This window comes from Lepisosteus oculatus, chromosome 3 (assembly GCF_040954835.1).
Source record: "Lepisosteus oculatus isolate fLepOcu1 chromosome 3, fLepOcu1.hap2, whole genome shotgun sequence".
Taxonomy (NCBI): Eukaryota; Metazoa; Chordata; class Actinopteri; order Semionotiformes; family Lepisosteidae; genus Lepisosteus; species Lepisosteus oculatus.
This window is the reverse complement of record NC_090698.1, coordinates 74,208,976-74,221,896: the sequence shown is the minus strand read 5'-3', so window position 1 is coordinate 74,221,896 and position 12,921 is coordinate 74,208,976. Positions and strand designations below refer to the sequence as shown.

The 12,921-nt window shown below is 45.5% G+C and overlaps 1 protein-coding gene across 1 annotated transcript; it reads left to right on the top strand.

The window, feature by feature from the left end:
- The first annotated feature begins 9,341 nt into the window (after positions 1-9,341).
- LOC102686519 (interferon alpha-inducible protein 27-like protein 2A) lies at positions 9,342-12,709 on the top strand. The gene is made up of 4 exons (XM_015360091.2): positions 9,342-9,451; positions 10,540-10,593; positions 11,564-11,725; positions 12,249-12,709. The coding sequence occupies exons 1-4, from the start codon at positions 9,388-9,390 to the stop codon at positions 12,332-12,334; spliced, it is 366 nt and encodes a 121-aa protein (XP_015215577.2). The 5' UTR covers positions 9,342-9,387; the 3' UTR covers positions 12,335-12,709.
- Positions 12,710-12,921: the final 212 nt, after the last annotated feature.

The window sequence follows — 12,921 nt, the reverse complement described above, 5'->3', positions numbered from 1 at the left end:
TTAATTGCAAGAGCTTTGATCAACGGTCTTGATTCTTTCCAACTAATACCTTTAGTATTACCTTTAGTATATCTGCAAACCTAAAGGTTTGGGGAACATGTCAAAATCCGATGCCCAGAGAGGCTCAGATATAGATTGCAAATGCTCAGTTGACACCCCGTATGGGGGGTAACGTTCACATTCTAATTAAACAATTTTTCAGATCAGCGCTGGAAATTGGGACCTAAGCCCGGTGTAGGACGAGTGGTTTTCTGCTCCTAACTGATTTTTTTTTACGGAAACTCTCTGGGGGCTGGATGGCGCTGCACTCCACGCGGTAAATGTACCCGAAAACTGAGTCGGTCTTATCAAAAGTTGACACCGAGCATTATTGAATCTCATTTATTTTTCAAGAGCTTTGATCAATCGGTCTTGATTGTTTCCCACTCATAACGTTTGGTTTAGGGTACATGTCAAAATCCGATTCCCAGAGAGGCTCAGATATACAGTACGAGTTAAACCAGTCGGTGCGGACAACCTCAAAAATGAAATGCTTCTGCGGTCATTTTATGATGACCTAAACTAGCATAGTCACAATCAATTTATGTGGCTGGGTGAAGCGATTGATTTTATTTTGATAAGTGCAAATAAGTGTAAGGTTTTGTGGGGGGTTTTAATCGCTGGGGTAGACGATATTCGCGAGTTTCTTGTAGCTGCAGCTCAATTAGAATGCTAACACTTAACTATTCTCGAAACGCGGAAACGCCTTTGTTCACCAAAACTGTGGCTGATCTGGAGGAGCGCTCTCTCCCTTTCATGGCACTTCTGAAAAACCGTCTCCGACCAACAGAAATGAAAGAAAAACTAAATTAGCCATTAAGAACAGCATTTTAGTCTCCTTGGATTTTGATTAAGTTAGTGAAACGTTCACTTGAGAAAAAAAAAGAATAAAACGTGGTTTTCTTCTAATACAATTGTTGCCTTTATTTCGTAATTTAATATATGTATATGGATTACGTCCCCATTAGTGCCATCATAAATTCAATTTCGCTCACGATAACATTAGCGTACAACATCGCTTGAACGCTGCTCCGACTGTAGTTGTGTCAAATAATGGGCATCATACAGTATGTAAACTGAATATGCCTTGAAGAGAGGTGTCTTACGACAATAATTGCTGTATCCCGTGAAATGTTCTAACAATGATTTAAGACAAGCAGCCGGTTGAATGCTGTTAAATTGTAAAAAAGGCTCCCGCAGAAAAGCTTAGTTCTGTTGGCCATAAACGTGGATAGAAATGTATTCATACTTCTTCGCCGTACAGTTGAAGGTGTTAAAAACAATCGCACAATATTCCAACAGCATTGTATGATAATTAGGAACTGAGAATTAAATCATTTCATTTACGATTTAATTAATGGCGTAATTAGCCGTAGAGGCCCACTCATTCCAGTGTTCACACGTTTCACAAGACTTTTTATGTTCAGAAAAACCGGCTATTTTTCGTAAGCGAAAGGTTCTGGTCACACTGGGATCACATGGTCACCACCTGCCTCTTGCTGAGAAGCTCTGTTTCTTGCGAGATACAGTACCTGCTGAGACACGCCGCGGTCTCGGGATCCGCTTGTGGGCAGAACCCGCGCTCACAGCGAGAGAGAGAGAGAGCCTCCGACCTGATCGGGACGCACTCCGCTGGCACGGCTCCTCTTGCACAGATTTCCAGGACCCTCTCTTTCCCGGTGCACGGTTTCTCTTCACACAGTGTGCGCCTGTGCCGTGGACATGTTATTCAGAAGAACCCTTCGGCCTGTCCTTCGGTAATCAAGGTGCTTCAGCGAGAGCTCTCTCACAGCTCCCCACCCTTCCTCTTGCCCACGAGGAGCCCCAGTTCACCTCAGGCTGGACACGATCGCTGTAGATGGGCCATGTCTTACGTCCTGTGCTGTTATTTATTTAGTCGTGAGCAAAATAACCAGCACAGCACACTCTCCACACCCTGCTGATCGAGAGCTAGGGGACAGAAAGTTCTGTGCTCAGATATCCAGGTCAGGCATTTCACAGTGGCCAGTTTCTCGTTCACTCAAAGGAGGTGTTTATCAACACATTGTCGAACTTTGTTCACGTGTCTGTCCTCCTCCATTCCTTCCCATTTCCACAGCTTACAGTCTCATTCAACTTAGTTCGCGGAAACGCTCAGTGGACACCCCAGGTAGGGTTAGGGTTCGCATTCACACACTACTTAGACAATCTTTAAGCTCAGCGCTGGATTTTGGGGCCCAAGTCAGGTTTAGGACGGGTGGTTTAGGAGACCAATCTTAAATTTGTTTTTTGCAGAAACTCTCTGGGGCCTGGCTGGTGCGGTGCACCGGGCGGTAGTTGTATCCTGAAACTGAGTCTGTGGGATCAACAATTGTCACCAAGGATTACTGAATCTCATTTAATTGCAAGAGCTTTGATCAACGGTCTTGATTCTTTCCAACTAATACCTTTAGTATTACCTTTAGTATATCTGCAAACCTAAAGGTTTGGGGAACATGTCAAAATCCGATGCCCAGAGAGGCTCAGATATAGATTGCAAATGCTCAGTTGACACCCCGTATGGGGGGTAACGTTCACATTCTAATTAAACAATTTTTCAGATCAGCGCTGGAAATTGGGGCCCAAGTCCGTTGTAGGACGGGTGGTTTTCTGCTCCTAACTGATTTTTTTTTACGGAAACTCTCTGGGGGCTGGATGGCGCTGCACTCCACGCGGTAAATGTACCCGAAAACTGAGTCGGTCTTATCAAAAGTTGACACCGAGCATTATTGAATCTCATTTATTTTTCAAGAGCTTTGATCAATCGGTCTTGATTGTTTCCCACTCATAACGTTTGGTTTAGGGTACATGTCAAAATCCGATTCCCAGAGAGGCTCAGATATACAGTACGAGTTAAACCAGTCGGTGCGGACAACCTCAAAAATGAAATGCTTCTGCGGTCATTTTATGATGACCTAAACTAGCATAGTCACAATCAATTTATGTGGCTGGGTGAAGCGATTGATTTTATTTTGATAAGTGCAAATAAGTGTAAGGTTTTGTGGGGGGTTTTAATCGCTGGGGTAGACGATATTCGCGAGTTTCTTGTAGCTGCAGCTCAATTAGAATGCTAACACTTAACTATTCTCGAAACGCGGAAACGCCTTTGTTCACCAAAGGTGTGGCTGATCTGGAGGAGCGCTCTCTCCCTGTCATGGCACTTCTGAAAAACCGTCTCCGACCAACAGAAATGAAAGAAAAACTAAATTAGCCATTAAGAACAGCATTTTAGTCTCCTTGGATTTTGATTAAGTTAGTGAAACGTTCACTTGAGAAAAAAAAAGAATAAAACGTGGTTTTCTTCTAATACAATTGTTGCCTTTATTTCGTAATTTAATATATGTATATGGATTACGTCCCCATTAGTGCCATCATAAATTCAATTTCGCTCACGATAACATTAGCGTACACCATCGCTTGAACGCTGCTCCGACTGTAGTTGTGTCAAATAATGGGCATCATACAGTATGTAAACTGAATATGCCTTGAAGAGAGGTGTCTTACGACAATAATTGCTGTATCCCGTGAAATGTTCTAACAATGATTTAAGACAAGCAGCCGGTTGAATGCTGTTAAATTGTAAAAAAGGCTCCCGCAGAAAAGCTTAGTTCTGTTGGCCATAAACGTGGATAGAAATGTATTCATACTTCTTCGCCGTACAGTTGAAGGTGTTAAAAACAATCGCACAATATTCCAACAGCATTGTATGATAATTAGGAACTGAGAATTAAATCATTTCATTTACGATTTAATTAATGGCGTAATTAGCCGTAGAGACCCACTCATTCCAGTGTTCCCACGTTTCACAAGACTTTTTATGTTCAGAAAAACCGGCTATTTTTCGTAAGCGAAAGGTTCTGGTCACACTGGGATCACATGGTCACCACCTGCCTCTTGCTGAGAAGCTCTGTTTCTTGCGAGATACAGTACCTGCTGAGACACGCCGCGGTCTCGGGATCCGCTTGTGGGCAGAACCCGCGCTCACAGCGAGAGAGAGAGAGAGCCTCCGACCTGATCGGGACGCACTCCGCTGGCACGGCTCCTCTTGCACAGATTTCCAGGACCCTCTCTTTCCCGGTGCACGGTTTCTCTTCACACAGTGTGCGCCTGTGCCGTGGACATGTTATTCAGAAGAACCCTTCGGCCTGTCCTTCGGTAATCAAGGTGCTTCAGCGAGAGCTCTCTCACAGCTCCCCACCCTTCCTCTTGCCCACGAGGAGCCCCAGTTCACCTCAGGCTGGACACGATCGCTGTAGATGGGCCATGTCTTACGTCCTGTGCTGTTATTTATTTAGTCGTGAGCAAAATAACCAGCACAGCACACTCTCCACACCCTGCTGATCGAGAGCTAGGGGACAGAAAGTTCTGTGCTCAGATATCCAGGTCAGGCATTTCACAGTGGCCAGTTTCTCGTTCACTCAAAGGAGGTGTTTATCAACACATTGTCGAACTTTGTTCACGTGTCTGTCCTCCTCCATTCCTTCCCATTTCCACAGCTTACAGTCTCATTCAACTTAGTTCGCGGAAACGCTCAGTGGACACCCCAGGTAGGGTTAGGGTTCGCATTCACACACTACTTAGACAATCTTTAAGCTCAGCGCTGGATTTTGGGGCCCAAGTCAGGTTTAGGACGGGTGGTTTAGGAGACCAATCTTAAATTTGTTTTTTGCAGAAACTCTCTGGGGCCTGGCTGGTGCGGTGCACCGGGCGGTAGTTGTATCCTGAAACTGAGTCTGTGGGATCAACAATTGTCACCAAGGATTACTGAATCTCATTTAATTGCAAGAGCTTTGATCAACGGTCTTGATTCTTTCCAACTAATACCTTTAGTATTACCTTTAGTATATCTGCAAACCTAAAGGTTTGGGGAACATGTCAAAATCCGATGCCCAGAGAGGCTCAGATATAGATTGCAAATGCTCAGTTGACACCCCGTATGGGGGGTAACGTTCACATTCTAATTAAACAATTTTTCAGATCAGCGCTGGAAATTGGGGCCCAAGTCCGTTGTAGGACGGGTGGTTTTCTGCTCCTAACTGATTTTTTTTTACGGAAACTCTCTGGGGGCTGGATGGCGCTGCACTCCACGCGGTAAATGTACCCGAAAACTGAGTCGGTCTTATCAAAAGTTGACACCGAGCATTATTGAATCTCATTTATTTTTCAAGAGCTTTGATCAATCGGTCTTGATTGTTTCCCACTCATAACGTTTGGTTTAGGGTACATGTCAAAATCCGATTCCCAGAGAGGCTCAGATATACAGTACGAGTTAAACCAGTCGGTGCGGACAACCTCAAAAATGAAATGCTTCTGCGGTCATTTTATGATGACCTAAACTAGCATAGTCACAATCAATTTATGTGGCTGGGTGAAGCGATTGATTTTATTTTGATAAGTGCAAATAAGTGTAAGGTTTTGTGGGGGGTTTTAATCGCTGGGGTAGACGATATTCGCGAGTTTCTTGTAGCTGCAGCTCAATTAGAATGCTAACACTTAACTATTCTCGAAACGCGGAAACGCCTTTGTTCACCAAAGGTGTGGCTGATCTGGAGGAGCGCTCTCTCCCTGTCATGGCACTTCTGAAAAACCGTCTCCGACCAACAGAAATGAAAGAAAAACTAAATTAGCCATTAAGAACAGCATTTTAGTCTCCTTGGATTTTGATTAAGTTAGTGAAACGTTCACTTGAGAAAAAAAAAGAATAAAACGTGGTTTTCTTCTAATACAATTGTTGCCTTTATTTCGTAATTTAATATATGTATATGGATTACGTCCCCATTAGTGCCATCATAAATTCAATTTCGCTCACGATAACATTAGCGTACACCATCGCTTGAACGCTGCTCCGACTGTAGTTGTGTCAAATAATGGGCATCATACAGTATGTAAACTGAATATGCCTTGAAGAGAGGTGTCTTACGACAATAATTGCTGTATCCCGTGAAATGTTCTAACAATGATTTAAGACAAGCAGCCGGTTGAATGCTGTTAAATTGTAAAAAAGGCTCCCGCAGAAAAGCTTAGTTCTGTTGGCCATAAACGTGGATAGAAATGTATTCATACTTCTTCGCCGTACAGTTGAAGGTGTTAAAAACAATCGCACAATATTCCAACAGCATTGTATGATAATTAGGAACTGAGAATTAAATCATTTCATTTACGATTTAATTAATGGCGTAATTAGCCGTAGAGACCCACTCATTCCAGTGTTCCCACGTTTCACAAGACTTTTTATGTTCAGAAAAACCGGCTATTTTTCGTAAGCGAAAGGTTCTGGTCACACTGGGATCACATGGTCACCACCTGCCTCTTGCTGAGAAGCTCTGTTTCTTGCGAGATACAGTACCTGCTGAGACACGCCGCGGTCTCGGGATCCGCTTGTGGGCAGAACCCGCGCTCACAGCGAGAGAGAGAGAGAGCCTCCGACCTGATCGGGACGCACTCCGCTGGCACGGCTCCTCTTGCACAGATTTCCAGGACCCTCTCTTTCCCGGTGCACGGTTTCTCTTCACACAGTGTGCGCCTGTGCCGTGGACATGTTATTCAGAAGAACCCTTCGGCCTGTCCTTCGGTAATCAAGGTGCTTCAGCGAGAGCTCTCTCACAGCTCCCCACCCTTCCTCTTGCCCACGAGGAGCCCCAGTTCACCTCAGGCTGGACACGATCGCTGTAGATGGGCCATGTCTTACGTCCTGTGCTGTTATTTATTTAGTCGTGAGCAAAATAACCAGCACAGCACACTCTCCACACCCTGCTGATCGAGAGCTAGGGGACAGAAAGTTCTGTTCTCAGATATCCAGGTCAGGCATTTCACAGTGGCCAGTTTCTCGTTCACTCAAAGGAGGTGTTTATCAACACATTGTCGAACTTTGTTCACGTGTCTGTCCTCCTCCATTCCTTCCCATTTCCACAGCTTACAGTCTCATTCAACTTAGTTCGCGGAAACGCTCAGTGGACACCCCAGGTAGGGTTAGGGTTCGCATTCACACACTACTTAGACAATCTTTAAGCTCAGCGCTGGATTTTGCGGCCCAAGTCAGGTTTAGGACGGGTGGTTTAGGAGTCCAATCTTAAATTTGTTTTTTGCAGAAACTCTCTGGGGCCTGGCTGGTGCGGTGCACCGGGCGGTAGTTGTATCCTGAAACTGAGTCTGTGGGATCAACAATTGTCACCAAGGATTACTGAATCTCATTTAATTGCAAGAGCTTTGATCAACGGTCTTGATTCTTTCCAACTAATACCTTTAGTATTACCTTTAGTATATCTGCAAACCTAAAGGTTTGGGGAACATGTCAAAATCCGATGCCCAGAGAGGCTCAGATATAGATCGCAAATGCTCAGTTGACACCCCGTATGGGGGGTAACGTTCACATTCTAATTAAACAATTTTTCAGATCAGCGCTGGAAATTGGGACCCAAGTCCGTTGTAGGACGGGTGGTTTTCTGCTCCTAACTGATTTTTTTTTCCGGAAACTCTCTGGGGGCTGGATGGCGCTGCATTCCACGCGGAAAATGTACCCGAAAACTGAGTCGGTCTTATCAAAAGTTGACACCGAGCATTATTGAATCTCATTTATTTTTCAAGAGCTTTGATCAATCGGTCTTGATTGTTTCCCACTCATAACGTTTGGTTTAGGGTACATGTCAAAATCCGATTCCCAGAGAGGCTCAGATATACAGTACGAGTTAAACCAGTCGGTGCGGACAACCTCAAAAATGAAATGCTTCTGCGGTCATTTTATGATGACCTAAACTAGCATAGTCACAATCAATTTATGTGGCTGGGTGAAGCGATTGATTTTATTTTGATAAGTGCAAATAAGTGTAAGGTTTTGTGGGGGGTTTTAATCGCTGGGGTAGACGATATTCGCGAGTTTCTTGTAGCTGCAGCTCAATTACAATGCTAACACTTAACTATTCTCGAAACGCGGAAACGCCTTTGTTCACCAAAACTGTAGCTGATCTGGAGGAGCGCTCTCTCCCTGTCATGGCACTTCTGAAAAACCGTCTCCGACCAACAGAAATGAAAGAAAAACTAAATTAGCCATTAAGAACAGCATTTTAGTCTCCTTGGATTTTGATTAAGTTAGTGAAACGTTCACTTGAGAAAAAAAAAGAATAAAACGTGGTTTTCTTCTAATACAATTGTTGCCTTTATTTCGTAATTTAATATATGTATATGGATTACGTCCCCATTAGTGACATCATAAATTCAATTTCGCTCACGATAACATTAGCGTACAACATCGCTTGAACGCTGCTCCGACTGTAGTTGTGTCAAATAATGGGCATCATACAGTATGTAAACTGAATATGCCTTGAAGAGAGGTGTCTTACGACAATAATTGCTGTATCCCGTGAAATGTTCTAACAATGATTTAAGACAAGCAGCCGGTTGAATGCTGTTAAATTGTAAAAAAGGCTCCCGCAGAAAAGCTTAGTTCTGTTGGCCATAAACGTGGATAGAAATGTATTCATACTTCTTCACCGTACAGTTGAAGGTGTTAAAAACAATCGCACAATATTCCAACAGCATTGTATGATAATTAGGAACTGAGAATAAAATCATTTCATTTACGATTTAATTAATGGCGTAATTAGCCGTAGAGGCCCACTCATTCCAGTGTTCCCACGTTTCACAAGACTTTTTATGTTCAGAAAAATAGTGGCTATTTTTCGTAAGGAAGATGGGGCATTTTAAAGTTGATAATTGGTTGCTGAACGGGTTTTATCAATCTTGTATTGAATGTGCTTTATCTTTTGCCCTGATCTGCTGGTTTGGGAATGAGACTCCGAGGAGTAAGAAAGTCACTGGTGCTGATCCTGCAGGTCCACCCCACATCCAGCAGCCACGAGCTGTGGGTGAAGCACGGTCCATCCTAGTGGACTCCTCGCACCCTTTGCTGAACGAATCACAACTACTCCCCTCTGAACACAGATGCACGTTTCCCACCTTAAAAACAAACAGGTTCCAGTTCTCCTTTGAACCTGAGGCCATATCCCTGCTCAACAGCGGATCCTCTCGCTCGTGTCTGTGTGTGTTGTGTGTTTGTGTGTTTTATTTATATGGTCTGCTGCGGTGAAACAAATTGCCCCTTGGGGATTATAGAGACACACATGTGTGCGGGCGGACTGAAAATGCATTTGTGTGACAGCGGGGGGCGTTAGTTCGCCTGGGGCCTGCAGGAGATTCGCTCTGCCCTGTTTGTAGCCCTCAACATCTTAAGTTTCGATTCTGTAAAATGTTGTCACCGGGTCCTCCCCGTTGTGCCACCATATATAGCGGCGACAGCGCAGCGTGTGGTGGTCCGCTCCAGTCCTGCTGTCCGAAATGTCGCAGAAGACGTACGCGCTGCTCCTGGCCGCCATGATCTGCTCGGCCGCTGTCGCAAAAGGTAGCGGTGTGGTGCTGTGAGGATGTGTGGGTGCTGGGGTTCATTTGTTTAAATCTTTTTTAAAAAAACTGAAACAACATTGCAACTGTCACGCTGCTATAAACCTGAAATGTTGAAGAACAGCTTGTAATCATTACTGAACGCACCTGAATGAATTATATTTGAAATGACTGCGCGCTGGGGCTATTATCTATGTGTTTGCAGTATAAACTATCCATTTTTTTAAAGTAAGAACCCCTCGGATTAGAATTTTCTGTACACAATTCAGTTACAAACGTGACATGAAACATGCAATTATTTGGCAGCTAAACTGGCTAAACTGGTTCTTATGACGCAGACTAGCAGGGTGATTGGTTCATTGGTTAATGCACGACAGGACTTGATCTGGGAAGAGCAGACACGGCACAGCTGATTTTCAGTCATGCAAATGTCACTTTTATCACATGACATGCAAATTGGACGACTGCAGCTTTCTAGTCCAAAACACACGGAGAAGGAAATGAAGGAATCGCACAGCGTGCACATTGAAGCTTAATCATTGTACTGTAGCGCTCCGGGGTTCACGTGGGCGCCCTCGCCTCTGTCGCCTCAGGTCGCCGCCCCCCGGGGGTCGGGGACTCGAACCCGGGCTTCCGGCGTCATTCAACAGGGACCCAGCCCTTTTGAGCTAAAGGGAAATCTCCCGTCAGCGGGGGTCCCTGCTGTTCACAGGGAAGGGCGGTGACGTCACCGCGCTGGTCAGCCGGCTCGAACAACCCACTATGGTGGCCGCATGCGTTACAGTACTATAACAGTCACTAACTAGGATTTAGTTGATCAGATGCTTATAATTGCTTTGACAGGGGCGCTTGTCTATTTTCATGTTGAAAGTTTGGTGTCCTGTTATCATAGGGTTGCTTTCTTACTTGTTTTCCCAGAAAGTCCTCTCTTTCTGGACCTCTAGTCTGACTGCTTGAATTTCTAACATTTCCTTTCATTTTACCTCTGGAACCACAAGCCCTTCCTCACCTGTTCCCTGCTCTGCAGGCTGGGAATAAAAGAGCACTTGTCTAGGATCTTCAGTGACGTGTGTAATTTGTGTTCTCTAGAGGAAAAGAGCCGGTGGTCTTGGACTGATATTGGGATTGCAGCCGCTGGTGGAGGTGAGAATGACATGATTTGATTTTGAACAGGTTATAACATATAACATAACATCACTTTAGTGGCCCTATACAATTTCTTGCATTAGGAATTTGTCTTTTCACAGACCAGCCTGCTCTCCATGAGACACACAGGCAGGGAGAGAAGCTGAGGGTCAGAGCGCAGGGTCAGCCATTGTACAGCGCCCCTGGAGCAGCTGGGGTTAAGGGCCTTGCTCTGGGGCCCAACGGTTATTTGACATCACCCTAAAAACCACAGCAGGATGTACTGTAAGGACACCCTCTTAAGCCCCGCACCCAAGAGGAGCAGCGAGTGTTAGAGCTGGACTCCTGCGGGGAGGAGCAGGCTGACATACAGCAAAGACAGTGGAACAACATCTACTGCTCACTGTGCAGCGCTGAAAATGGTCCTGGAGCTGCTGTACAAGCAGACCATACACTGAGTGTAAGTGATGCCCCTGAGCCAAGCCCTTAACCCCAACTGCTCCAGGGGCGCCATATAAATGGCTGACCCTGCGCTCTGACCCCCAGCTTCTCTCCCTGTCTGTGTGTCTCATGGAGAGCAAGCTGGGGTCTGTGAAAAGACAAATTCCTCATACAAGAAATTGTATATGGCCAATGAAGTGATCTGATCTTATCTTACTTGTACTTATGTACTGGTGCTAAACTGCCAAAGACTATTCCATTTGAAATGTCTTGTACTACTTAGAGAGTGTTGTGTGTGTGTATATAATAGACTATTTTCCCCTCGATACCTTTTAGATTGAAGAATGATTATTTCATAACGCCTTGAATGTAGTCGGCACCCTTTTCCCTTGAAGGAATCAGTAGGCGTCTAGCTACCAAACGCACAGCCTCTTGTTGTTCAGAACTGCTTTTCAAACAACCGAAAAGAGCTGAGGCTCACTAGGCAGCTGACACTTCCGGAAGGATGACCCCCCCCAGGCAGTAACTGGTCCGTTTCCGTGCTCAGTGGTCGCCGTGGCAGTCGCCCCTGTGGCGCTGGGGGCGGCCGGGTTCACCTCGGCGGGCATCGCCGCCGGATCCCTGGCGGCCCAGATGATGTCATCCGCGGCCATAGCCAATGGCGGAGGAGTAGCGTTGGGGGGCGTGGTGGCTGCCCTACAATCCGCAGGTAAGCAGTGGCCTAGAATCAGCAACAGGAGGACTCGGGGAGGTCTTCTCTGTGTGCGACAGTGCGGGGGGAGGGGTCCCACCAGTCCTGTCTGATGGCTACACCTGCCACAGCTGATAGGCCTGATGCTGAGAGATTCTGTGTGGCTACTGGCTAGACCTTCACTGGGCAAGGTCCATACCAGCCTGCAGCATTGTCCAGTTTGTTCTGTGCGAGGCAGACTGGGACCCATTTGTACAGATGAGCGGACTCAAGGATGCTGCCTTGTTCAAAGGTACAACAGCAAGAGTCCACACCAGGGGCCGCAACTCCCAGGGTCTGCATGTGTCTCTCCCTCCCTGCCAGCTAGGAGGCACTGCAGAACGTGTTAAGCTTGAAAAACTGGTGGTGCAATTCATGCACTCAGAGCTAAGATGCTACAAAATCAAAAGACACAGATAGACCCTGTGCAGAAGGAAGAGATTATAGAGATCCGAAATACTGCACTAGCACATCACTGACCAGATTCTCTTTCTTCTGCAAGGCACCGGGATAGCAGTGTACAAAACAGCAGCTGCTGGAGCTGCTGCGACGTATGCTGCAAAGAAATATCTTGAGGGCGATGAATGACTGAGCGCCGAGAAGACCTTCTTACACTACTAGTTCTGCACAAAGACAAACTGAAATGAAGAACATTTGCCCCAACATAACTCTTTTTCTACTTTTCCTTTTCACCTCATGATTTATTTTGTGTCTGAATATCTGGCACCGACAGATATAACTGAAGACCAAGGAGCTACAAAAGTCTAAAATCAGCTCCACTATTGGTCCTCAGACAGTGAAAATCTGTTGGTGTCCCTAGAAATGTCAGCTCAGATGGTCACCTCATCCAGATCAGAAGCTTTTCTTTAATAGTCGAAGAGGGTCTCATTTCTGACATGTTAAAACATCTTTTCCATTCCTGTTGCTACTGCTTGTTGAATAAATATGGGATTGTGGTGAGCATCACTGTGTCCTGCAGTTTTCCTTATGCTCCTGACACAGGAAGAGAACATCAGGACTAAGCCAGGTGTTTGAGAAGCACAGACGTGTGGTCACTCCGACCTAAACGAACTCTATGAAGTTGGCCCCCCTAAAAAAAGCACAAACGATGAAACCCCCATCATTCGTTACTGCTGCGTCTGTGCCGGCTTGTGCTGTTGAAAGTAGAGATTATG

Bases quoted from the DNA above. Each gene is read 5' to 3' on its own strand.
- LOC102686519 (XM_015360091.2), top strand. From the start codon at position 9,388: ATGTCGCAGAAGACGTACGCGCTGCTCCTGGCCGCCATGATCTGCTCG. The intron at 9,452-10,539 runs GTAGCGGTGTGG...TGTGTTCTCTAG, and splicing joins CTCGGCCGCTGTCGCAAAAG to AGGAAAAGAGCCGGTGGTCT. The intron at 11,726-12,248 runs GTAAGCAGTGGC...TTCTTCTGCAAG, and splicing joins GGCTGCCCTACAATCCGCAG to GCACCGGGATAGCAGTGTAC.